This window comes from Pan troglodytes, chromosome 5 (genome assembly GCF_028858775.2).
Source record: "Pan troglodytes isolate AG18354 chromosome 5, NHGRI_mPanTro3-v2.0_pri, whole genome shotgun sequence".
NCBI classification, from domain to species: domain Eukaryota; kingdom Metazoa; phylum Chordata; class Mammalia; order Primates; family Hominidae; genus Pan; species Pan troglodytes.
This window is the reverse complement of record NC_072403.2, coordinates 158,618,187-158,645,615: the sequence shown is the minus strand read 5'-3', so window position 1 is coordinate 158,645,615 and position 27,429 is coordinate 158,618,187. Positions and strand designations below refer to the sequence as shown.

At 37.7% G+C, this 27,429-nt stretch overlaps 1 protein-coding gene across 1 annotated transcript in view; it reads right to left on the bottom strand.

Annotated features, from left to right (window-relative positions):
* Positions 1 to 27,429, bottom strand: part of ADGB (androglobin) — a 218,191-nt gene that overhangs the window by 66,087 nt on the left and 124,675 nt on the right. Inside the window, exons 18-26 of the mRNA XM_054686389.2 lie at positions 26,958 to 27,099; positions 25,088 to 25,202; positions 22,540 to 22,707; positions 18,018 to 18,153; positions 17,243 to 17,380; positions 14,680 to 14,773; positions 10,695 to 10,829; positions 10,017 to 10,170; positions 5,183 to 5,370 (exon numbers count right to left, since the gene is read on the bottom strand). Coding sequence (XP_054542364.1) covers positions 5,183 to 5,370; positions 10,017 to 10,170; positions 10,695 to 10,829; positions 14,680 to 14,773; positions 17,243 to 17,380; positions 18,018 to 18,153; positions 22,540 to 22,707; positions 25,088 to 25,202; positions 26,958 to 27,099 — 1,270 coding nt within the window. The remainder of the gene's footprint in view (positions 1 to 5,182; positions 5,371 to 10,016; positions 10,171 to 10,694; positions 10,830 to 14,679; positions 14,774 to 17,242; positions 17,381 to 18,017; positions 18,154 to 22,539; positions 22,708 to 25,087; positions 25,203 to 26,957; positions 27,100 to 27,429) is intronic.

Sequence of the window (27,429 nt, the reverse complement as noted above, 5' to 3'; positions counted from 1 at the left end):
GAAGCTGGAAGCCATTATCCTCAGCAAACTAATGCAGGAACAGAAAACCAAACACTGCATATTCTCACTTATAAGTGGGAGCTGAACAATGAGAACACATGGACACAGGGAGGGGAACAACACTTACTAGGGCATGTTGCGGGAGGGTGGGGGGTGGGAGAGCAACAGGTAAAAGAGCTAATGAATGCTGAGCTTAATACCTAGGTAATGGGTTTGATAGGTGCAGCAAACCACCATGGCACATGTTTACCTATGTAACAAACCTGCACATCTTGTACAGGTACACCAGAACTTAATAAAAATAAATAAACAAATATAAAACTTGATAGCCCTAAAAGCCACCAAACCTCTTAATAGATCTGCAAACTACTGCCACGTCAACCCTCTCTATTACACAAAAAGCACTCCTGGCAGAAGCCTTTGGAGCTTCACTGATAATAGCATTTTCTGTGATTCACAAAAATACAGAGAAATTAGCCTCCACCTTCACCCCTCACCAATAGTTTGGAAACCTCTTGCAAAAAGACTGGAAACATGCAGTCTAATCCATTCTTTCCCGCTCCCCTTTTAATGCAATTAAAGAGTTGGCTTTTTGTTCTTATTTTAGGTGATTCCTCACAAATGCTCAGGACTCTATCAACTTTTAATTTCTCTAGAAATTTGCTTTTCTGAGTATCATGTCTCTCATATATATGACGACACTAAAAGACAATACTTTTTTTTCTCTATATATATGGAAAAGGTCACACAGGCTGGAGTGCAGTGGTGCAATCATGACTCACTGCACCTCGAACTCCTGGGCTCAAGTGATATTTCCACCTCAGACTCCAATATAGCTGGGACTACAGGTACGCACCACCATGCTCAACTAAATTTTTATTTTTTGTAGAGACAGGATCTCACTATGTTAACCCAGGCTGTTCTTAAACTCCTGGGCTCAAGCAATCCTCCTGCCTCAGCCTTGTAAAGTACTGGGATTACAGGTATGAGCCACTGTACCTGGCCCCTCTCCTGTATCTTAAATAAACCCCACTCTTTATTCCTCCTTGACATTAGTTTGTGCATAAGTACAGTTCTCTCCTATCTTTAAAACAGATTAAAACAAAGCAAAAAACAAACCAACACAACTTTCAGCCCACCTTGCAGTCCAGCCTCTACTGCATTTCCAACTTCCCAGCTCAGCACCTAAGGAGAGTTGTCTGCTTCCACTCTTCTCATCTTACCACTTCCACATGCCTACTCCATCACCAACACCGGTGATATGGTTTGGCTCTGTGTCCCCACCCAAATCTCATGTTGAATTATGATAATCAGGGTTGGAGGAGCAGCCTGGTAGGAGGTGATTGGATCATGGGGAAGGAATTCCCTTTGCTGTCCTCATGATAGTGAGTGAGTTCTCATGAGATCTGGTTGTTTGAAAGTGTATAGCACTTCCCCCTTCTCTCTCTCTCTCTCTCCTGCTCTGCCATGTGAAGACTCTTCCTGCTTCCTTTTCATCTTCTGCCATGATTGTAAGATTCCTCAGGCTTCTCCAGCCATGCCTCCTGTACATACTGTAGAACTGTGAGTCAATTAAACCTCTTTTCTCCATAAATTACTGAGTCTCAGGTATGTCTTTATAGCAGTGTGAGAACCGACTAACACACCAGGTGCTAAACCTACTCTTGCCAAGGTTTCAAGGAGTTTGTCACTATCCTATAGAAACTTCAGTTCTCATCTTCTTTTACCTCTCAGGAGAACTTGACAGTGTTGACTGGACCCTGATTTCCTCCTCCTTTAAAAACTCTTCCACTATGAGCACAGCAGCTTTTGTACTTTCCCTCCTGTTTGGGGGCTGCTTTGCTTCCATTGACAGACATTCCCACAAACATCAGAGAGTCTTCATGTTCTGTCCTAGGTCTGATTCTCATTTTGCAAACTTTCCTGGGCACTTCCATGAGCAGTAACAGAATAATGACTCCCAAATCAAGGTCTGCAGTGGAACTACCTATGCAGTATCACTTGGCTATTTCACTAGACCACCACATTTAAAAACTAAAAAGGAATCAGTTGTCTTCCTATGGCCCACCTTGCAAATGAGCTTCTCCCCTCTATCTAAGTAAATGACATCATCCAAACATTTCCCAAGTCAAACTCTAGAACTCCAGCAAGGCTGTCAATTTTACCTCAATATATTAAAATCCTTTTTCTTCTCTCCAGATTCACTGTCACTGCCTGTTATGGGTTGAATTTTGTCCCCGCCTACCACCAAAGATCTGTTGGAGTTCTAACCCCCAGTGCTTCACAATGTCACCTATTTGGAGATAGGGTCTTTTGCAGAGAATCAAGTTAAAATTAAGTCATTAGAGTGGGCTCTACTCCAGTATGATTGGTGTCCTCATAAAAAAAGGGAAATTTAGGACTGAGCACTGTGGCTTATGCCTGTAAACCCAGCACTTTGGGAGGCCAAGGCAGGCGGATTGCTTGAGGCCAAGAGTTTGAGACCAGCCTGGTCAACATAGCAAGACTCTGTCTCTACAAAAAATTTAAAAAATAATTAGCTGGGCATGGTGGCATGTGCCCGTAGTATCAGCTACGGTGAGGTGAGAGGATTGCTTGAGGCAGGAGTTAGTTTTTAGTGAGCCATGATTGCACCATTGAACTCCAGCTGGGCGACAAAGTGAGATTGTCTCCAAAGAAAAAGGGAAATTTGGAAACAGAGGCACACAGGGGAAAATACCACGTGAAGATGTTGGCAGAGATAGATGTGATGCTTCTAAAAGCTAAGGATAACCAAAGATTACCAGCAAACCACAAGAAGCCAGGAGAAAGTCACGAAACAGGTTCTCTCCCACAGCCTCAGTTGGAACCAACCCTGCTGACACTTTGATCTCACACTTCTGTTAATAGTTTCCACAGCTCTGCAACAATAAATGTCTATTGCATAAGTCACCCACCCAGTGTGTGGACTTTTGTTACGACAGTCCTCACAGGTCAATATGCTGCCCTACTTCAGACTGCCATAATCTCACTTCTGGGTTATTTCAAAGCTTTTACCTGGTTTCCCACCCTCTGGTTATGCTCCCCTTCCATTCACTCAACACACTGCTGCCTTGAGTGAAGTTTTTTTTTTTTTTCATATTCCACATCTTTTATGATTAAATATAATTTTAAAATAATATAGTTCTAACATCTTTTCTGTTATAAAATATAATTAATGGGCTGGGCGCAGTTGCTCACGTCTGTAATCCCAGGACTTTGGGAGGCCGAGGCAGGTGGATCACTTGAGGCCAGGAGTTTGAGACTAGCCTGGACAACATGGTGAGACCTGATCTCTACAAAAAATACAAAAATTAACTAGGCTTGGTGGCATGAACCTGTAATCCCAGCTACTTGGGAGGCTGAGGCTTGAGAATCACTTGAACCCGGGAGGCAGAGGTTGCAATGAGCCAAGATTGTGCCGCTGTACTACAGCCTGGGTGACAGAGTGAGACTCTGTCTCAAAAAAAAAAAAAAAAAAATATATATATATATATGTATATACACATGCATATATATAATATATTTTTAAAAATTCATGCTATGCAGACATAATTTTTAACACAAGTCTGATAATGTTTCTTAAAATCCTTTAAAGAGTCCCCTTGCTCCTAATGTAAAAATCCATTCTTCTTGTCCAGTGAGGCTCTTCTCAGAAAGCTTTCGCTGACTTTCTGGTCTTACTACTTACTATAGCATGCCAAAACCCAACTTTGCAAACAAAACAATGTCTTGAGTTTCCAGAAAAGGTTGTATATCCTTTAGTTCATGAACTTTCACTTATGCTACCTAAGCAGCTCCCTCTTCACCTTCCTCACCACTCAGCTTGATGACTTTAATACCAGCTTCTGGGAGTAATTTAGGTAGTAGGTTAAATGTCACTTTTTAGTCTATTAGTGGCCCTGCCATGTGATATGATAGTTTTCTATCATAGTAGTTAAAATATTTTATCACAATTGCTATTTTTAGTTATTGGTGTGTTTCTTTCCTTCTGGGGAATACACATATTTTCCAAATTTTCTGTGCAGAGAAGTGTATATTAAAAAGAGAAGATAAGTATTCCAACAACTCGTTGAATAACAACACATTGTTAATGGAGACCAATTATGTATCAGGCACTGTGTTAGGTCCTATATTGAAAATAAATGATTCTTGCCTTCAATCAATGTTGATTCTCACAGTGGCCAGGGTGAAATTAACTAGATAAAATTTGATATGTCACAGTCTCAGAGAGAACAAAGGACTATAGGAACATGACCAGAGCCAACTAATTATATTTGAAGGTTTAAGCACAAAGAAGTTTACTATTGAAAATTCTCATTAAAGGTGATGATTTTTTTTTAAGTGGAGAGGTGGGGAGAGGACACGTGGGACAAGAGGAAATGCTTGAGCAAAATAAAATTTCCGGGCATATATATCAGGAGGTGGTTGTTAGTTCCATCAGGAGAGCACACTGTGTTAGGCATCTGTTCAAGAATGCTAAATAACATGCTATGTGCTTCAGAGTTTATCTGTAGCCAATGGAACGTTATCAAAGGTTTTAAAGCAGGAGAATCACATATTTAAATATGTGTGGTTGAAAGGCAATTACTGTGGAAGTAAAGGATGAGTATGTAAATGGATAGGGAGAATGAGAAAAGACTGATTAAGCGCAGAAAAGGGAATATAGTAGAGTCATGGATTCCAGAAACAAAACAATTGTATAGACTGAAGATAATGAGGGCTGGAAATAGTGCAGGGACATTGAAGACTGATTAACGAAAGAGAGTGGAATCTATAATTAGGCTATTTAAGGAGAACACTGCACATAGATGAGCATAAAAAGAAGGCTGAGTTGGTTGATTAAACCCCCACAAAATACTAGCCAGAGATGGAGCAGAAGAAGAAGAAAATAGTAAGAGGAAGCCATGTCATGAAGAATCTTTAATCAAAGTCAAGTAGGATGAAGACTTAGGGAAATCTCACTACCATTATATGTAGCCATACAGGCTTAATCTTACATAACACCCACATAATCACATCACACTCAATTAATTGTTTCCAAAAAGAATATAGAATTTGAAATTCAAAACCGACTCAGGATTTTACTGCAGAATTTATTTTTATCCTAAAATATTAATATTTTTTTAAAAAATGCCTTTCCCCTTCTGTCATTTACTTGTACCTGAATAAAATTTTCTTATCATTGGGTATGTAGTAATCTCGGATTTCCTTTATGGTAAAGGAATTGCATGGAGAGTCTCGAGAGAGGCATGGCAGTGGAGCAGAAGAACCGATGAGACGCAGTTTCCATCGTGAGGCTGCTACATATGTGTCGCCTGTAAATGCTTCTGCCACGAAAGTGTATCCCTTCTATAAGAAAGATAAATTACACAGAAATGAATTATGTCGTTATTATTCTATCGAATGTACAATATCTAATAGTGCTAAATGTCTTATTATTATGATATACCTATAGGTCCCAAGATCTCTTAATAAACATAGAATCACTAGGATTATGTTTGGAATTTCTCTTAGAAAGCACTATCCTACAAAGTTTTCAGGAAAATAATAAACTCTGGTATTTTCCTTTGTGTGGTTCCTTAACTATAAAATAAAGTGCTTAACTACAATAGATGATTACTATGTCCTCTTCTAATTCTTCTAATGCCTCCCATGGCAGATTTTTATCATTGCACCATCCCAGAGTAGCCCAAAAGCTTCTTACTTGATTTTCCTGTCACCCAGATTATCTTTCTGGAATACTGAATTAAGAAAAGCAGAAGAGTTCAAAGAAATGTATTCTGTTGACATGACAGGTAAAACTGTAAAATTAATAGCTGATTTGATTCCACAGAACCCAGATGTGTGATTGAGGATGAGCTCTTTAGATTGCAGAAAAGGGGCAGCTCAAGAGCCTGGGAATGGCTTACTTTATGATGGGGAAGAGCTTGGTTTAACATAATTGGATAGCTGGCTAAAAAGTCAGTGAATCAAAAGCATGATATCATAATAGATGCAAATGTTCAAAGTAATTCTGAGATTATAATTCCAGATGCCCCCAATAAAGAATAAAAAGATAGATTTGTCTTCCAGCTGTACTCTGCCCACAAATAGCTCTCTGGTATGTTTAGATTTCCAGAAGTAAAAATTAGATATATGTAAGCCAGAATGAATTTTTTAAAAGTTTCATACACATCTAGAAATATTAGCTGGAATTCCAGTCCCCATAATGAGATGAGAATTGCAACACCAGTAAGGACTTTATGACATCATGTTTGGGGCAAGTAAAAAAAATGTATAATAAAGCATTTTTACTGGCGAAGGGTAATGCACATATGTATTGATATTTTTATTATTATTTGAGTTCATTGTACTACTGAATTAAAGAGGCAAAGCAAAATTATTTTGTTTTTGCTTAGACTCAGAATGATTATAAAGGAAAAAGTTATTAAATGGTGGGATTAGATATTGGTAAGTGAAAATCCAAAGCTAAATCAGTGATAGGATTATAGGACAGAACTTGGCTATTCTAAATGGATTCAGTAGTAAAACAGCTATATAATCGAGTACTGAGTATTGAGGAATCCCATAGACTAGTATTCTGAATTACAGTGTATGGTCTTGAGTATTTATGAAAAAAAATAGAGCAAACAATTCTGATTTTTCAAACTTAAGAAGAATATATACTCTGCAAACCACAGATTAGTAAGTTTAATAATAGTGCTTATCAAAGTTCTGCCGCAGCTCATAAAAAGCATGTCTCACGTGAACCTCAAAGATAAAACCTATTCTTAAAGCCAGCATGAGTTTATTGGAAACAAAACTTATTTACTTTTTTCATAAGATTAGAAGACACAACATCAGGTAAAAGTTGCAGACATGGTGTTTATGAATTTTGGGCAGGCATATGTCAAGGCCTCTGGTGAATTTCGTATGGGTCAGGATGCCTCCGGATGAGCCTGCTGGGCAGAATTAGCCACAAAATTCCCACCTAAGATTGCTAGTTATACAACTGCTCAATACAGTTTTAGACATTATCTAGCCAGCCAAAGATGTTCTCTCTTGAGGTGTCTCTTGAGTCCACCATATCAACATGCCTTGTAGGTACCCAAAGACTGATGCAATCACAGGGTACAAAACAATGGAGCAATGATCCTCTTTATGTTTTGCGGGTCAGAATTACTTTCAGAGGCAGCATTCAGTTCTGGGAACCACATTTTAGCAGGGACAAAGGTTGTTTGGATAAATGTTCAAAGATCAAGAATTATGAAGAGAGGAAAACTGCAGCACAAAAGGGTCCAATTAAGCTCTTTTTCTATTCACACAGCTTGACATACTCCTCCGCATTTCTCCACTTTTAACTTTTTTTCTTTTTGGAGATGGAGTTTCGCTCTTGTCACCCAGGCTGGAAAGCAGTGGCGTGATCACGGCTCACTGCAACCTCTGTCTTCTGGGTTCAAGTGATTCTCCTGCCTCAGCCTCCCTAGTAGCTGGGACTACAGGCGCACGCCACCACGCCTGGCTAATTTTTGTATTATTAGTAGAGACAGGCTTTTGCCATTTTGGCCAGGCTGGTCTCGAACTCCTGACCTCAGGTGACCCACCCACCTTGGCCTACCAAAGTGCTGGGATTATGGGCATGAGCCACTGCGCCCGGCCTTAACTTTTTTTCTAAACAGAGCTGGCTAGAGTGAGAGGGCAGAAGAGATAAAATATGAGACAGGAAGTATGTTTGCTGCAATCTCAATTTACAACTTAAAAATAATAGTTAAGTGGAGCCGGAATGTTCTTCTGAACGTTGACTCAAAATGTATCACTTAGAACTATCCGAAAAATTCAAGTTTAATCTAGAGAGGGATGTCTACAATGGAGTTTCTAAAACAAAAACCAAACCCATCCCAACCCAAGGAGGTATGCTAGATGTAAATAATAATCAGATTCGTACTTGGTTCAACCAAATATTCTTTAAAGGTCTCTTCCAAAATGAAGTATTCAAGACTAGCATTAGTATATTTATCTAGTAATACAAAATTCATTGCTAGAATTTGATGACATCTATAACCTTGATAGTCTCCCTTTAAATTAAATCATCTTCTTCCTCTTAATCTTTGTGACTTTTGAATTCTAATCACAAATTAAATAAACTGTTTCTATTCAAAAGGAAGTCTAACTCAAACTTTAAAAACAAACATTCAAAAAATCATCTACTGGTGTGTGGACAAATTTGTTCGTGAAGAACTAGCTCTGTAGTTTGGTTTAACCCAAGGCATTCTGCTGCAGAAAGGTCAGGTTTAGAGGAGGGGTTTCCAATATTTGGCTTCCCTGGGCCACAGTGGAAGAATTGTCTTGGGCCATGCATAAAATGCACTAACACTAACTAAACTCAGAAGCTTAAAAAAAAAAGAATCACAAAAATATCTCATAGTGTTTTAAGAAAGTTTACGAATTTGTGTTGGGATATATTTAAAGTCACCCTGGGCAGCACGCAGCCTATGGACCGCGGGTTGGACAAGCTTGGTTTAGAGATATCATTTATTAGAACATGGGGAAGAATAAATATAGTATAAAAGGAAATTGTGTGGGTCAAATAAAGTTTGTAAATACATGTCTGATGTATAGGAATTGAATTTTTAGTAGCAAAATATTCTGTTTTTAAGTGATATGTAAATGCCCTTTCAAGGTAATTAACAAAAACAATCAGTAAAAATAATATATTGATGCATTGACTTTAATCAAGTGAGTTTTTAAAAATTATGCTTAGGTGTATAATTCCAAATATAGATAACTGCACAAAAATACTGATGTTTATAAGATTTGCTTATAAAATGTAAATGTTAAATTTGCCAAATTTAATGCAAAATAAAAATAATTTAAGCTTAAGTTACAATTTGATAATATCAAATTTAATAAAATCTGATTGTAATATAAAAAATCTGTCTTATTAAAAATGATAGAAAAATATGCTAAGGGTTTAATGAAACATATACAACTTCTAATTATAATAAAATGGTAAAAAATCTTTCAAGAAAACAGATTATATATGTATATAATATACACATATACACACATATGTATCAATGGGGTTAAGTAATTTCGTCGAAAATTTAATTGCCCTTATTTTTAAAATGTTTCCTAAAATCTCTAAGACAGCATGAAAGAGCTATTAGGATTTTTATGGAGTTAATACATTTTTAAATGTATCCTTCATTTATACAAAAGCAGTATTCATGAGATAAGTATGTTCTAATTTACACAAAATAATGTATAGAATCATAGGCTGAAATGAATCTCAGAAGTCAAGTACAGACATAACTCAAAAAGAAAAATGAAGAGGTTTAAAGACATAAAGCTGCAGAATGGAAGACCAGAGCTAAAACAGCCCTCTTCATATCCAGCTAGGTATACATTATCATTTGTTGTGATTCTCTCTTAGAGGAAATGACTGAAAAGACAAATATGAGGTTTGAATAAACAGAGAAGCAATGTGGATTGAGTGAAGGTCAGAGATCAGGGTCTATCATTTAGCCACAGTAAGGTCCCCAAGTACCTCTGGCTGGTAAAGCAATTTATTTAGCTCTCAAAATGAGGTGGTGATGGTTGGTGGCTATGTAACTACAATTTTCTGAAATATACAGGAGTAGAATAAAAACCCAGTGGGAAACAAAGATAATCATATGATTTGGTTTTGGGATAAGGCTAAAGGAGCTCTTTAGATTCGTTTCTATTTTAAGCATTTATATGTTTTTTAAATTTCAATAATTAGAATTTCTAATGCTTTCTTTTTGTCATATTTTCTTTCGGAAGAAGAAAGAGCGTTGAGAGGTAAAGAATGCTTTAGCACTTACATTTAATATCTCCTACTGTTAAATATATGGGACTTCTATAGTGAAAGATCAGGGCCTTATTTGTCTGTTAAGTAGATTAAAAACAACTCTACCCTCCCTTCAGGACCCTCTACAAGCTGGTGGCTTTTCACTGCCATTCTATCATATGTGGAGAATAAATTTTATACCTACCTTATTCTTGGTATAAAGATAAGGCACCACTTTTTGGAACACCTTTGGCACTTGCTCCATTGTGTCATTATTAACAATGTGTAGGATACAGATTGGAAGTGTAGTATATACTTTGGGAACCAAAATCATGTCTTGAGGAACCAAAAATGTTTCTCTGTAATTACAAAAGCATGAACTTTCCCTTGATGTGAATTCTTAAAGGAAGTTTGAAATTTGCATTAATGCCAAGAAATTTTTTTAAAAATCCAAAGTTCCAAATAACTAAAAGGCACACATATTATTTTCTTTTAAAAATTACTATTAATATGTTATTTTGTCAAGTAAACGCAAACTCTATTAAAAAATCAATTTTATAAGTAATTTGTGACTTTTACCAAATATGCTATTGCTTAGAAATTAAAGGATCTTTTTCTATACTAAAAGCATATTAATTTGTTATAGTATTTTTATCATGAACATAAAAGCTTCTAATAATTACTAAACATTCTTCATATTTTGATGAAAAGAATAGATAAAAATTTCTATAATATCTCATTTAAAATGCCAAGTGTGGAAGAATTTTAACTAACTTATGAAAGCAACCCAGAAGCTAATACCTTTACTACTATCATAAATATTCATAAATACAGATATTGCAAGCCATTTAGAGACATATTTGTCACTATATAACAACCTCACCTGAATACTATAAACCAAGAATTTGGTGGCTGTTCTTGATAAGTCACAGTATAATCTGCAAAAGCAATCTTAGTTTCTTCATCTTGATAGCATGGATAAGATTCCAAAGACTTGCACTTGCTTTTAAACATTAGTCTAGAAATATAAAAATAAATTATGTATCAATGGCAAAAGCCACTTTAAAGATAAACTCTATTTACAAAAAGAAATGACAAAAAATAGTATAAGATATTGCAAGTCATTGTTGGCTAGATTGAGATCTTGATCAAAGGGGGTCTGTGTAGTCCCTGATACATGGTGCCAAGAGAAGGGGACCCATTCTAGGTTAATCACAAAAGATGTCTGTCAAAGGTGCCCAAGGTTATCTGAGGCTCTCAAAGGAAACATGATTCATGATTGAGGGAGTAAAGTTTACAGGGGGGAAACCAGAACCAAAGTTGAAGCTATAAGGATAGAAAAACTAGAAGCAAGCAAACCAGCAACAAAACTGGGTGAGAGTCACTGAAGGGCCTGGAATTGAAGTAGAGAGAATGGAGACTGAAATGGAGTTTAAAGTGAGAAATACGTTTGGAAAAATAGATTTTAAAAATCTAAGGCCATGCGCAAGTGGAGAGTGCTGGCTTTCCTCCTGCATGATTTCTGAGTGTATAAGGGAGTAGAGCATACACTGCTAAACTAATTATGGAGCTGAGGTTTCTCCACGTTTTCCCCCTGGAAGGCTGTGACATATTCCAGAACATAATGGGAGTGATGATGTGATGGATTTTCCAGGTCTTATCCCTCCTATTCTGCCAGAAACTGGATGTGCCCTTTATAGCACTGGGAATATAAGGCCCTTTATACGATGTCTCAGGTATTAGCTGGGATGGAAGCATTATGGCCATAGCAAATGGTTCTCTTTTAGAGGTCTAGACAGAGCCAGAGGTGTTCTTGTCTTCCAGAAGGCAGATGTTTTCATCGATTGTCAGTGGAAAGCAAAGCCATGGTGGTCCTCATGGAAGACAAAAGTCACATACTCCATTTTATCATTGGTTTTTGTTGATCATAGGCTTTTGGTAGGAGGAAACTAACAGGATTATACTTGGAAGGGGTTTAAAAGGCCTTTTAAAATGGTGACAAAGACAAATAATAGGGTAACCATCTATCCTGGTTTGCCTGGGATAGCTGTGGTTTATACTTACAGTCCTAATTATTAACTATTTATTACAGTCCTAATTATTACAGGCCTAATTATTAACAGTCCTCCATCTTTTCTTGTCAATGTCCTAGTTTGGATGATCAATGGTATGATAATTCTAAGTAGGAGCTATAAAGTGCAGGTCTGTCAATGCATGACACCCCTGTAAATCACACAGGGCTGGCCTAATCTATACAAGGATGTTGGCTCAACCAACATGGGAATTAAGCTGGTCGCAGTGGGAATTGACTGTAACAGGACCTGCCACCATTCTAAAATAAGAGTGTGATTTCCAGTCTTCCCAGACTGTCACTGTTCCCCTTAAACATTCTACCCGTTTAATGAATGTAGAGCCATCAAAATCCTGATGAACTATATAGAATATTTTGAATGACCCAGGGTGATATACCTGACTGAGTTGGAAGATTTAGTCTTAATTAAGAATTAGTTTCAATTTAGTCAGATTTTTATCTGATACGATGCCCTCATAGGGGAGTTTGTTTTTTAGACATCATTTGCAAGAAAATTGGGTGCAAGATCTCACCCACAGATTTTCCTATGATAGGCCCCACAATGCAGAAGCAACTTGTATAAGAGGGTCTGTTCTCTCTGTGTGCGTCCACACAATTGGATTGAATTGTTAAGATGAAATGGGATTCGGCCGGGCGCAGTGGCTCACACCTGTAATCCCAGGTAATCCCAGCACTTTGGGAGGCGGAGGCAGGTGGATCATGAGGTCAGGAGATCGAGACCATCCTGGCTAACACAGTGAAACCCCGTCTCTACTAAAAATACAAAAAATTAGCTGGGCATGGTGGTAGGCACCTGTAGTCCCAGCTACTAGGGAGGCTGAGGCAGGAGAATGGCGTGAACCCAGGAGGTGGAGCTCGCAGTGAGCCTAGATTGTGCCACTGCACTCCAGCCTGGGTGACACAGCGAGACTCCATCTAAAAAAAAAAAAAAAAAAAAAAGATGAAATGGGATTCAATCTTAAGACTAAATCATAAATTGGTAAACTCAGTCTTCCCCAAATTGACTTGGGGGAAGTTCTTCCCCTTCAGAGTTGAGAATGAAAGGCTAGGCTTCAGAACCTCAAAGTTCCACATGTAGTAGTAATGACAATACCAATGTTTACAGTGGCTACTTTTCTGTAATAATTCAATCTGTGGCATTGTGCTAAGTACTTTTCCTGTCTACCTTAATTTATCTTTACAGATTTATGAGGGAATAGTACTATACAGTAGATATCCCTATGCTACATATAAAAATTAAGTTTAGAGAGGATAAGAATCTTATCTTAGATAACAATAATTAGTAGAGCCGGGGTTAGCTTCAGGTCTTGTGTCAAATTATGTGCTCTTAACCATAAAATTAATGCCTGCTAGGATAAGGTAGCTTTGGATGCCACTGGCATTTGAGTTTAAATAACAGACTTTTTGGTTTTATCTGTCCAAGAAATGTGTATGTAGAACTCAAAGCATTGAAAGAGCATGGCCTCTGTATCAGATATGAGCTGAGATTCCGTGAAATGGTCTTGGCTGTAGTGGAAAGATCACATGGAGAAGAACAACAATCCCCTGAAGGTATTATGCTAGTGTTACACCTCCCTGGTGTACTGATCCTATTCCCTAATAGGGACACTCACTTTTTAGCACATCGTTTTCATGACAATTAGGTGTAGGATCTGACCTAGAGATCTCCTCCTGGTAGCCCCAAAATACAAAAGCAGGTTGGAAAAGAGGGTTTGTGCTCCTTATGTGCATTCATACAATTAAAACTTTAGGCAAAAGTGTAGCCCTTTTAGGAAATGGGTTCTGGAGTAAAGGTTAATCAAGCAATCTGCATGGGGTCTGCAGAGTCTCTTGAAAATGTAAATTGATGTCTTTTATCAGTTTTGGAAAGTTCTCACCTGTTATCTTTGTACCTTCTGTCACTCCAATTACTTACACACTAAGATTTCTGAGAATACCCCACAAGTCCCTTATGCTATTTTCCATTCATTTTCTCTTAGCTTCACTTGGGATACTTTTTATTGACATATTACCCAGTTCACTAAACTCTTCTTCTACTATGCCTAATCTGTGGTTAAATTCATCAATGAGTTCCTAATTTTGGTTATTAAAATGTTCATTGACGTACTTTCCATTTGTCTGTGTTTTATTAAATTCTCAAACTTTTCATCTATTTTCTCTTTTTTATTATTTATTTTCTTGTTCATTTTCATAACAGTCATGTTTAGAGGTTTTTTTTTTTCTGCCACCTCTGAAATCTACATCACCAGAGGGTATGGTTCCACATATTTTCCATAATGTATGGTGTGTATATATATTGGCGGGGAGGTGAGTGGGTGTGTAATTTTTTTCTGTTTTTTTCAGGTTAGCTTGACTGTTGGACATGAGTTATGGCTAGAATGCAGTTTTTCTAAGGTTCGATCTACCTCTGCCTTGTCCCTGTTTAGAAAGTGTTGTCCTCCAAGGATTTCATCTGACTATTTGTTGACTGGGATCTCATCCGCTCCCAGGTCCTAAACTTTAATTTTTGTCTTCTCAGTACCGTAAGATTTAAGGAAACTTTGTTCTGCTCCTAGAGGTTTTCTGCTTAGAATTTTAGTTATGTGCAATTAAAACATAAACAAAAAGTAGCAAGTACCATAGAAATGTTTCAGATAAAATATTGTGGAAGGTCCGAAGTAATGGTGTGGTTCTAGCTGCCGTGACTGGGGAGCTCTCAACAAATATGGTAGTATTCAAACTGGACTTTGACAAAAGGACAATATACTGCAATAAAAATATCATTTGACTGCTTTACCTTAAGAGAGAAACTGCATACTGTTCTAAATTCATTTCCAATACAGCCCAAACTTTTTGAAGAGTATCTGCAACACTGATATTTTCTTTTGTGTCTAAAAATAATAATAAATAATAAAAACGTTAAGCTTTAAGATGCCTGAAAGATCATCTTGTCCAAAGCCTTCATTTTCACAAATGAAGTTGAAACTCACAAGTAAGATGGTATTCAAAGTCATAGGCTTCATTAGCAGAAAACTCAGGTTTAAAATATGAGCTACAAACTTCTAGTCAAGAGCTCTGCTCACTGTGTTATGCTGTTTCCCTTCATCTTTAATTTAAAGTTTTAGAATATTACTTGACCTAATTTAAGATAGTCATCAAAGCGTTTACATAAGGAGACCTCTGTCACACTAAAACTTTTTTTGTGACAGATCTTATCTCAGAAAAAGTAATCCATCCAATTTTTGTAAAGAACAATGGCTAATAGGATTTTATTAGATCTCAATCTACTGCATTATCTGCAAATGGTTTAAAAGTAGATAATTTGCCAAGAAAATGTGAATCCTTATTAAGAGCCTCAAATTTACTGTATCAGAAACTAACATTCTTTTTCTAATTATCCTATCTTAATTTCTTCATAGTATTTACCAGCATCTGAAATTGATATCTTCATATATTTACTTGTCTATTATATGCTTACTCTCACTAGAATACAAGATTCATCAGAGTAGAAACCTTGTCTGTTTCATTGACTGCTATAAGGCCAAAATACGTAACATTGCCATGCAATCAAGAGTTATTCAATAAATATATGTTGAGTGAAAAAAATGCAAACACCATTTAAAAAAACATTTTGAATTGTTGAACACAAACTCTATGAAGTACATTACTAAATTGCCCATATTTTCAGTCTCTAAAAAGGGAAGTAAAATCATTATATGAAAATTTTTACAACATATGTGGACAATAAAAGCATATTTTACCATATGCATGGTTTGAATATATTTCCCAAACTTTATGTGTTAGAAACTTAATTCCCAAAGTAACAGCATTGAGAAGTGGAACCTTTTAAGAGGTGATTAGCTCATGAGGACTATGCCCTTATGAATGAATTAATGTGATTATCGAAAGAGTGTTAGTTATCTCAGAAGTGGCTTCCTGATAAGAAGATGAGTTCTGGCTCTCTCTATCCCTCCTTTATCTCTCTCTCTCTCTTTCATGAATGTGCTCTCTCGCCCTGCCTCCTTCCTCATGGGATAAAGGCTCTGTCCAGATGCAAACCCCTTGATTTTGGATTTTCCAGCCTTCAGAACTGTAAGAAATACATCTCTGTTCTTTATAAATAACCCAGTCTTTGGTATTCCATTATAGCAGCACAAAATGAAGCAAGACATCCTATATTGAGTTTGATGAATGCATATGTTTTGTAATGGGGAAAAAACCCATTGAATTAGACAACTATCATTAAACTATGTAATTTAGGGTTTTTAAACCATTGTGTATCTGACGTTTTTACTGCTTAAACATTTTAAATATTATCATTAAATGTTTTAAATAGATTCTTTTTTTTTTTTACAAGAAAGTTTTTCAATATATGTAAAGAATTCTATTGGAGGTAAGGCTTCTCCTATCAAAATGTCAGCAAAAACCACAGAATGAAAATAATTGAATATATATTTTTTGTTTTTTGTTTTTTTGAGGCAAGATCTCACCCTGTCGCCCAGGCTAGAGTGCAGTGGTGTGATCTCGGCTCAGGCTCGCTGCAGCCACCACCTCCTGGGTTCAAGTAATCCTCCCACCTCTGCCTCCCAAGTAGCTGGGACTATAGGCACATGCCACCATGCCTGGCTAATTTTTATATTTTTTGTAGAGACATGGTTTCCCCATGTTGCCCAGGCTGGTGTTGAACTCCAGAGCTCAAGCAATCTGCCCACCTCAGCCTCCCAAAGTGCTTGAATATAAGTTTTGCATCTGCCATGTTTTATTTTAAGCTGATAAAACTGGCCTATTGGCAAAAAGATTGTATTTCATGTACATAGATGTATCTGATTTAATAAATTTAAGAACACACTTAACATGCATTTTATGCCTTCTAGATGTGTGTCAGTACGGACATATATAGTGGCTTCTTTATTATGCATTAGTTTATTCATTCACTTAATTATTCACTCATTTGTTTGAAAAATCATCTGGAAATGTGAAAATATCTATGACTTAGCTGAGGCTGACTGAGGTAGCACAAGTGCTAGCTACTTGGGATATATACAGAAAAAGACCAGTTCCCTGTTTTAAAAGAACTTGCAATAGATTGGGAAAACAAAGCTGATAATGCATTCATTTTTTCACTCATTCTTTCAGCAAGTATTTATTGTGTGCTTATGATGCACCAGGCACTGTGCCAATCCTGGGAACAAGACACTCGGTGCATTGGACATGCTTCCTGATTTCAAATAATTTCATTATTTAGAGGACTGAAATTAATTAGCCATAAAGTGGGGGACTCCAAAATACTTTCATTAACACACATAAATATTTATTCTTATACAAACAAGTTCATTTTATAAATGTTTGGACAATCATACCTGGTATTCTGGCTTTCATAAGCAATCTAACGTAAGTTCCTCTCCACATGGCTTGAATTTTAATTGCTGCTGCTACTTCCTCAGCAGAATACTCTTTATCACTTGTGGGCATACGATATTTAACGTCCAGCCATTCCACTGGAAACGGAAAAACAAACTTTGGACTGAAAGTTATATTTCATCCCTTCCCTAAGTTTCAACGCCTTCAGCTGCCAAAGCCCTCCAACATATAAAATTCTACATTGCAAGAGTTAGCATCATATTTAATATTGCCGGCTCTAGGTGGTTCTTGTTAGAATGTAAATATTCTGCAGGAGGGAAAACACACAAAATAGGGACATATTGGTGAACTACTATTGATTCCTGTGTGAATATAGCCAGAGATTTTTCTCAAAAATAAAAGACATGTTAAAATGATGGGAGCAGAGCATGGGAAGAAGAGAGAAAAGTAGGGTTACTTGAGTCAGAGGATCTTGCCAGAATTCTTCAAATCAAACCATATAGATTAGTGACTTCCATATTTTTAAGGTTAGGAGTAAATAAAACAGGGAAATTCTCCTCTGTAAGACACTCCCCTAGAAGTGTATGTGGTGGGGATTAGGGGTAGGGGATCCCCAGCAGGTCCTTGGAGCCCCTTGAGCTCTTAGAGCACTGCTTGAACTCCATGACAGTCCACACAGACTTATTCCACTTACTCCACAAACACATTTCTTAAATTATTTACCTTACTTAAAACTAGGAATTCCTTGATTAAATATACACAATTCATGGGTACCTAAAGAAACCTCTTCCAAGGAGGAATTGAGTAACTCCAAGTCCAAAACCATAGCCCGGAATGCAAATTTGAAGTTTGGAGGAGGTTTTGTTATTTGAACTTTTTTCATTAAACGCCATAAGGAAAGATGAAAAACCTGAAACACATAAAGTACATTAATTTTTTTATAGCAAGAAAATACCGTCATCTGGCCAGAGAAGCTCTAAAAAATTTTTAGATACTCTAAAAATAAAAAATAAAAACCATTTCTCAGATGTACACGCAACCTAACAGAAGATTCTTTGAAGTCTCACCTGCCCAGTAAGAGACCAAAATTATCATTTGATTATTTCTAATTTAACAAAATGTAATCACTACAACGTTTATAATATAGACTCAATGAAAATACAGCATTAAACTGGTAGAGGAGGTAAAGAATAAGGTAAAAAAATAGCATTATCCTTCTGCTTAAGCAAGTTAAATAGCTTATTTTATTGATTCTAAGACGCCATCCATTGTAAGACACACTATTATTTCATATGCTACATAAAATGAAAATATGTTTCTTAGAGTTTTTTTAATCACTTAATAGTAGTACTAACCTCATATTGAAAAAACTTTTAGACTTATTTAAACAAAGCTTTTTCATCATATGTCACATAGTTGTGTAATTAAGTATAAAATGGAGATTTTTTTTTTTTTTTTTTTACCAAAATAGCTTCCTTTTGCATAAGTGATTCATTCACCAAGACCCCTTACATATTAAATCAGGGCCAGCTACATTGAGCCCGTGCAGAGTAATCTTGGTAGCGTGAAATGGTGAACCGACCACCTGGGCTCTCTTTCATCCAGGCTCAGTCATCTAACCTACCAGCAACAGAAACTGACTCTGGTCTTTGATATGGTATAGTCCCCTGAGAAGTCCAGTCAGTTACTTGGTGGCAAATTGCTTTCAGTGGACTAGACTTCCATTAGGTGGGTCACTGATTCCTTACAAGAATTGACTCCTGCTTCAGCTATGAGTTTGCTTTCTGTGTCCTTGGTACCTCGGCCAGCATCCAAGAGGTTATAGAAAATCTGGTTTACAAACATGGGATTCAGCTAACATACCCATGGATCAAGAGTTGCATTATAGAGTAAAGATTTAATCACTGGGAATAGTCTGGAACATGTTGGTCCTAATATATACCATATATAGAATTGATAAAATTCTTGGTAGATTGCAATGACACATAGGAGGCTCGGTTAAAAAGCCAGCCTGGAGATGTCACTTGAAGTACGTACATATGGAACCAAAGACCAATATCTGGTGCTGTATCTGCATAGTTAAAACACACAGGCCTGAGATTCAAAAGTTGCAAGTAAGATTGGCCTCTCTCCCCATCATCTGACATGACCCATTTGCAGACTCCGTGCCCGATTCCCCCACAATAACGGGTTTGCTAGATTTCAGAACACATTTCTTGAGGGAAGAAAACAAGGGATAATTCCACCAGGGAATATGGTATTATTTACAATAAAACTAAACTATGACATATGTGTGGTTGCTTTGGGCCTCTCATCTTGGTGGATAAGCAGAAAAAAAGGAGTTAATATAACAGGGTAGGAGGAGAATTCACATTGATTATCATGAGGTATTAGGGTTTCTGCTACATTGAGGGAGCAGGGAGAATTTAGTCTGAAACTTGCTGGGACAATTTTTAATGCTTCCATGGTAAATGAGTAATTGCAGCAACCATGGCTTGGCTACAGTAAGGTAGCCAAGATCCTGCACTCATCAGGATGGAGAATCTGGATCACTCACCAGGTAAACAACTAGAAGAACTGGCTGCAAAACAAGGCAATCTAGAATGGGTGGTAGAGAAGACAGGTGTTGAATATGGATTGCGGCCTCAAGGCCAGTGGTAGCTGTAGAGACTATAGCTTTTTTTGTCATATGGTGATTTGATTATTTATTTGTTTAATTTTAGACCTTGTGACCAGCTACCAACTTGAAGAATGGATAAGAGTTTACTTAAGGGTGGGGGCACTATCAGACTTGTTCTACAGGTGAATTATGGCAAATATTTCTTGTATATTACTCTCATGCTGTAGGTGAGTAGTTCTCAACTGGGGTTGATCTGCACCTCAGGCGGCATTGCCAATTAAATACATTACACTGTAAGGGGAAGTACAAATTAAAAAATAAGGGGCTTAATCACCCCCTACGAAAAATAAGGAAAGAGGTTGCTCCCTCACATCCTTTGCCTTAGAGCATTTACATTTAGGACACTTGTAATGATAAGTTCTCTCTCTCTGTTCCTCTCTCTCTCTCTCAGAAATGTATGTAAATCTTATTTATTTGTTTTTGAGATGGAGTTTTGCTCCTGTTGCCCAGGCTGGAGTGCAATGGCGCGATCTCGGCTTACTGCAACCTCTGCCTCCCGGGTTCAAGCAATTCTCCTGCCTCAGCCTCCCAAGTAGCTGGGATTACAGGTGCCCACCACACCTGGCTAATTTTTCTATCTTTAGTAGAGATGGATTTTCACCACGTTGGCCAGTAAATCTTTCTAAAAAGCTAAATAAGCCTCTTGCGCATTTAATAGCCCAGGAATGTTTTTGTCCAGGACCTGAGTACCATTTATTTGAAACGTTAATCATCATGGAAGATAGCACCAGTATTTCCAAGTTTCTTTAGGAGAGTAGGAGACTACCATTGGTAGGTACCTTGCTGATATGAAGGTGTTACAAGTGTATTTTTCTTTTAGATAAAGCTAATTACCTAACACAGATGGTCACCCCTATACCAAGTGAATTTGGGATGAAATATGTTGTGTGGCAAGAGGTGATATGGAGTCTTTTCCTTGAAGACTACATATTGCTTATCTTGATGGTATGTGTGAAATGGGCTGTATCTGCTTGGGGTAAGATTTTTGCTTGTTTTTGTCTTTGCAATCTCTTAGCAGATTGTCTGTGATGTGCACCACCTTCTGGCTTAAACTTCATTCAACAGCAAATTGTTTTCCTTTTCTTCTGCCTTGTGAACAGGTCATCTAGGTTGGGAGATTTTATTTCTAGTTATATTTCCTCAAGAACCCCAAGCACCCAGTCAAGTTTGAATAATGGATAAAATAAATTTTTATATAAGTAATTTTATAAGTAATTATGTAAGTAATTTTAGAAGTATACTAGGACAGTAGTATACTTCTGTCCTAAATATTGCACATATGGTTTGTTTACACACAAAATAGAATTTAACTGGGTGTCCTGTATTTGTATTTGCTAAATCTGGCAATGCTACCCCTCCCTGCAGGGGCATCTAGCAATGTCTGAAGTCTTTTTCAGTTGTCATAACTGGAATCTACAGGTGTTTAAAGGGTGGAGACCAGAGATGCTATTAAACATCCTACAGGGCATTACAAACGAACTGCAGAAATACAAAGAATCGTAAGAATCTACTATGTAAAATGATATGCCAACAAGTTGGATAACCCAGAAGAAAAGGACAAATTCCTAGACATATATAGGTAATATTAAATTAGTAATAACAAGTATCCCATGTTGGCCAGGCGCAATGCTGATGCCTCTAACCCCAGAATTTTGGGAGGCTAAGCCAGGAGGATTGCTTGAAGCCAGGAGTTGAAGACCAGCGTAGGCAATATAGTGAGACCCCATCTCTTCAATTTTTGTTTGTTTATTTTTGATTAGCCAGGTGTGGTGGTGCATGCCTGTAGTCCTAGCCTCTTGGGAGGGTAAGACAGGAGGATCACTTGAGCCCAGGAGTTCAGGCTGCAATGACCTATGATCATGCTGCTGCAAGCCAGCCTGGGTGACAGAGCAACACTCCATCTCTTGAAAAAAGAGAAAGTCTCCCATCAAATAAAAGTGCATGACCTGATGGCTTTTCTGCTGAATTTTACAAAACATTTAAAGAAGAACTAATACAAATCTTTCTAAATCTCTTCCAAAAAAAATCGAAGAAGAGAGAATAATAATTATTTGACCCAAAATGTGAATAGTGTGAGTGTTAAAAAGCCAGACCTAAGCCCACCTGGTTTTAGCGCAGCTGCAGTGGACAGGTCCATATGTGCCTTGTGAAGGGGTTACCAGGAAGTCTCTTTGCTTCACGCCCTCAAGGCTGCCTGTGAAGCTAGAATGCGGCTCAGCCTGGCAGAGGCACACGTTGTAAGTGTGAGGAAGTCAAAGCCCTTGAGAGCAACCATCTAACAGTGGGGAAAAGAGTTGGTGGAGAAGCACCACCATCTTGCCCTCCTTGAGTGGGAACTTTTAAAGGGATGTCCCACATAGTTCCTCAGGACACCCTGCGTAGCTGATTCCCAGTAAGCCACAGCAGTAGTTGTCATGTCCTTTAATCAATTTCTTTCTCTTTCTCATTTCATTCTTTTTACTCCCTCATTTCTGCTTTCTGAAATCACTTCCCAAATATATTATCTCCATCCAAAATATTTTCTCTGGCTCTGATTTGGGAGGTCACCTAATGGAAGATATACCATTTTGAAAAGAAAATTTCCTCTTCTGAACATTGTATCCCAAACAAGCTTACCCTGAAGTGCTGTGCAGTTAGTTCTTTATCATGGAAGGGGACAGGGTAGTGAGCTGTTTGCAGATCCTTCAAAGCTGCAGAGAGTTTACCCTTATCTTTGAAATTAGCAATCACATTTCCAATAGCTTTCATAATCAACAGAGACTGTTCCGTAAATCGGCAGCTCTCCTGTGAAGACAAAGCATGGCAGCCATCCTCACTCATCCTTAAGTGTCATCTAGTTTATACAAATTAATTTCTGTTAAAATATGAAATCTCTGCTATATGATTCAATGATTCTTTATAGAGGATTTGATATCAAGGCAGCTTTACTAAATTCTGCAGTCTCAGAAAAAACAAGGAATGCAATTCTTACCTGAGTGGGAACCTGTAGGAGGAATATTCATCTCATATTGGGGATCACGTAAAATTTCCCCACCGTATTAATAACCAGACCTAGTTCTGAGGACATTTAGGATTAGTCTGACAAAAAACTGTGTGGAGTTTGAGGACTGACGAACAGAGATCTCAGGGAGAAAGCCAGAAAGATAAAGACAAGAGGGTGACCTAGCATGGGCTGGTGGCTCTCTCCTGCTATCAACTCTTAAAAAAAATCATAAAGCAAGAAGGAGACAGGAATTTCAGGAAGTAACTAATTTTTAAAAACTGGAGAAAACTGTGAGGTGTTTGGAGCTGTTGTGGTTGGTGTACGGTGGGTGGTCCTGGAGTTGCCTGGCAGCAGCATGAAAAAAGTAAAATTGGAAAAAACAAAACAAAACAACTTTTTTCCCCTTAGAGGGCACCATGGTGCAATCATGATTCCCGATTCTCTCCTGAAATTTTGAGGAATGGCCCAGCAAGTGCACCTGAAGCACAGATGCCTTGCTAGGGTGAGAAACTGATGGAAGCAGATGCAACTGACTCGTTTCTGGAACACACTGACTTAGAATCCTCACAAAGCCTACAGAAAGTTTCATCTCAGTGGTGTTTCTCCCTAAGGTGAAACCATGCCCAGAAAAGTTCTCTGGTCAAATATTAGATAGGGATCAATTATGGTTCTAAGTAGCGTTAGTCTCTCTGCCCTTGGGTCAGTCTATTCTCTTTTGCTTCTTGGACTTGAGCTCCAACAATCTTTTCAACATCAGGAAGTGATATCTCCAGGGAAATGTGAGCTCATAGACCAAAATAAATAAACACCCGGGGAGATAAATTATCTAAAGGAAGACAACAAACTGACAATGTATACCATATAAAGCAGAATTATTTTCTTAAAAAGACAACTTGAAATAAGCAAGATAAACATAGTTAGGGAAATAAGTGACATCTGTGTCTAAAATGAACTTGCTGATCTGTGTGATCTTGCTGTGGCTGTTGAGCAAGAGAGAAAGAAAGCTAGTGAGAGATGGCACAGCAAACAGAGGAGGCAGCCCTGGGAACTCTTGCACAGCCACTGCTCAGACAAGGAAGAATGCATGAGTGTGACATGTGTGGGGGCCATCTGCTTGCCACGAAATTTGCTGGCTGGCTTAGAGAATCCCATCAATACAAGGTTGTGCTATTTGGATTTTTTTTTTTTTTTTTTTTTGGTAGGAAAGGGTTAGAGCTGAGAAAGCATCAGGAATTATGCAGTGGGAAGGCTGTCTGCAAATATTGTCCCAAATGCATGTGTACAAAGGACATCTAAAACCAAGGGAAGATTTTAGGGGACATACTGGTCCCATTGACCTCATCTCTTCTTTCAGACCCCGTCAGAACAGAAGAGCAAGAGAAACCAAGGAGAAGAGACCAAGAAGAATGAGAAGAGACGAAGGTGAAGAGACAGAACCTTCTGAGCTACTCCTTCTCTGCTAAATCCCAGGCACATGCTCCAGATTCCTTAGGCAAAGGAAGAAATGAAAGGAGAGAAAGAGACCAAAATTTTAAACTCTATTAAAAAGGACTGCACTGATATTTATACCTCAAAGAACCAATGATGCCATGGGATCTAACTAAGATATTAACAGATATGAAAAGAGATTCAACAGAGTAGAGGTGAGAGCAGTTGTTGGAGAAAAGTATACATATTTCACTTGTATACCTACAGGGTTCAGACTTCATTATAGACTTCATGGTTGCATGTGGGGATTTCTTGCAGAGTATACTTAATAGTTTTAAAAGGTAAAAAAAGTAAGTTGAGTATAAAATAAAAATGTGTTTAGTTCAAAATCTTTGAAAATAAAGCACATAAAAATTGCAGTTGTGGCTGGGTGCGGTGGCTCATGCCTGTGATCCCAGCACTTTGGGAGGCTGAGGCGGGCAGATCACAAGGTCAGGAGTTTGAGACTAGCCTGGCCAACATAGTGAAACCCCGTCTCTAATAAAAATACAAAAAAATCTGCAGGGTGTGGTGGCACGCACCTGTAATCCCAGCTACTTGGGGGGCCGAGGCAAGGAGAATTGCTTGAACCTGGAAGGCAGAGGTTGCAGTGAGCCAAGATCATGCCACTGCACTCCAGCCCTGGCAACAGTGCGAGACTCCATCTCTAAATAAATAAATAAATAAATAACTTGCTGTTGCAAAAATACTTACTGGTTCAAAGTTGGGCAGCACAACGTGTTCATCCCCAATGGCAAATGACACCATGCTGCAGATGTGTATGGAGTGTCCTACTGGGGAGTATGCGTTGAAGAGTAGCATGTGTCTCCTAAAGAGAAGGGATGCCGGATGAGAACCAAGTGCTTCCTGGGTGGTGGCATTTGACCTGTGAGTTGCTTATTCACACTTTGGAACTCAAATGAAGTCAAAGGTTAGGGAAGAGTTCAATTTTTAACACAGATGAGATAAGGATCTTTGAATTCGCACTCTATAAGAACCCTACGGGATCATGAAATCTACGCTTTACTTATTATGTAGGACAAAAATAGTTAGGCTAAATACCAAACTTCTCTGCAGTACATGCTGGAGTGACCTCCCACACACTGCAGTCATGGTGTGAAGACTAGTCTCGATTTCTCCCTAACAACAAGAAAAACTCAAGCAGGTACAGGGCTGTGTAGACTTCCTAGTCTTTTTCTCACAAATGCATCATTTCATGTATGTTAATCGTGTCTCCTCTACCAGGTTGTCGTATCGTGAGAGCAGGGATATTCACAGTCCTCCAGTTATTGAGCATTTAGAGCAGCCGTCCCCAATCTTTTTGGCACCAAGGACCGGTTTCACAGAAGACAATATTTCCATGGACTTGGTTTGGGGATGGTTTCAGGATGAAACTGTTCCACCTCAGATCATCAGGCATTAGATTCTTATAAGGAGTGTCCAACCTGGATCCCTTGCATGTGCAGTTCACAATAGGATTCCCGCTCCTATGAGACTCTAATGCTGCTGCTGATCTGACAGGAGGCAGAGCTCAGGCACCGCTAACCTCCTGCTGCATGGCCCAGTTCCTAACAGGCCTCGGACCAGGACCAGTCCATGGCTCTGGAGTTGGGGACTGCAGATTTAGAGCATGTTCAAAACATACATGCTGATGGTTTAGGTTCTGTCGGGGGAAAAGCGGATATAAGAAGATTCTTTATTAAATTCCTTGTCCTTGGTTGTCTCAAATGAATAAGCACTCAGACAGAGTAATTTGATTTGCTAGAGTATAAAGGGGAGATGTGAGAAATGTCAAAGTTTCAAAATGTAGTATTTTGTAGAAGTACTAGATGCTTGACCCAATTATTTTAGCATTTGTTGCTGAGGCTTTGCTTTTTGCATAAGAGACATAGCTTTTCATTGATCACATAGAATTAGCATGATTGATCTTGGGAAAAAAGTAAAAGCTAGTGAAAATGTTTATTTCAAAGCCTAGTGAAAATATTTCTTCTGAAATTTGAGATAATATTTTGAATTTTATTCATCAAAATAAAATCTTTTCCATTGTATGTATTTTCTTTAAAATTGAAACTAATGTGTTTAACCAGCTTTATCTGAATTAAAAATAATATCTAACGAAAATAAGCCACAAGAAAATCTAGATTGGTAGGGGAAAATGCATATTTCTCAATTTGCATTTAAATAAAATCAAGGTTTTTGCTAAGTATTATATTGGTGAGAAAACTTATAAGAAATATTTATGAGAAAATTCATACTAAAGTATTATAAATGTTATGTGTATAATATTTATAAATTAATTTTAGAAAATGCTGGGTTAAACAAGCTCAAGCAGTATTGTTGACTAAATATATTCCCAGAATCTTTGACAATTATGAATCTCCCAAAGGGATATTCATTGTACAGTATTTCTCAATGTAGTTTTTTGGAATTATTTTTCTCAAGAATAATAATCATGGACCTATGCCTTGAGAAATTGCTTTAGGAAACAATGTCTTAGAGTCCATATTATTTACTTCTTTAGTAACCAACAATTTGCAAGCCTTCAAACAATTTTTATTATGGGAAAAATGAAGCCACTTCATACCCAACAGGCAGACGAACCACTGTAGCCTTGGTAGCATATGTGTGAATCTTCAGAACAAGACTGCCTGGTTTCAGGGATTTCCAAGAAAACGTTTCAGCTGTGAGAAGTCCAGGCTCTATGGGAGGACTGTCTTTTGTTAAGGCTTTAAGATAAGTAAAAAGGTATTAAAGTTTGATCATGAAAGAAAATATTAGAAATTACTCCAGGTAAATTACTAGAAATAACACTTAGGTCTTCCTCCCTGTTCAATATTCTTTCTCGTAACAATCCTCTCAAGTGAAGAAACCAGGAATAGGAAAATTAGAATCAGGAGGACATTTTTCATTGTAGTATAGCATCGCTTTTATTATCTCTATGGTAATAACTACAATATCCTTCTAGATACAATTTTAAAGGAAGAAAACATATTACATCTGGAAAAATAAGAGATTTCTCTAAAATAGTGTAAAAAATAAATCCAAATATCCCACTG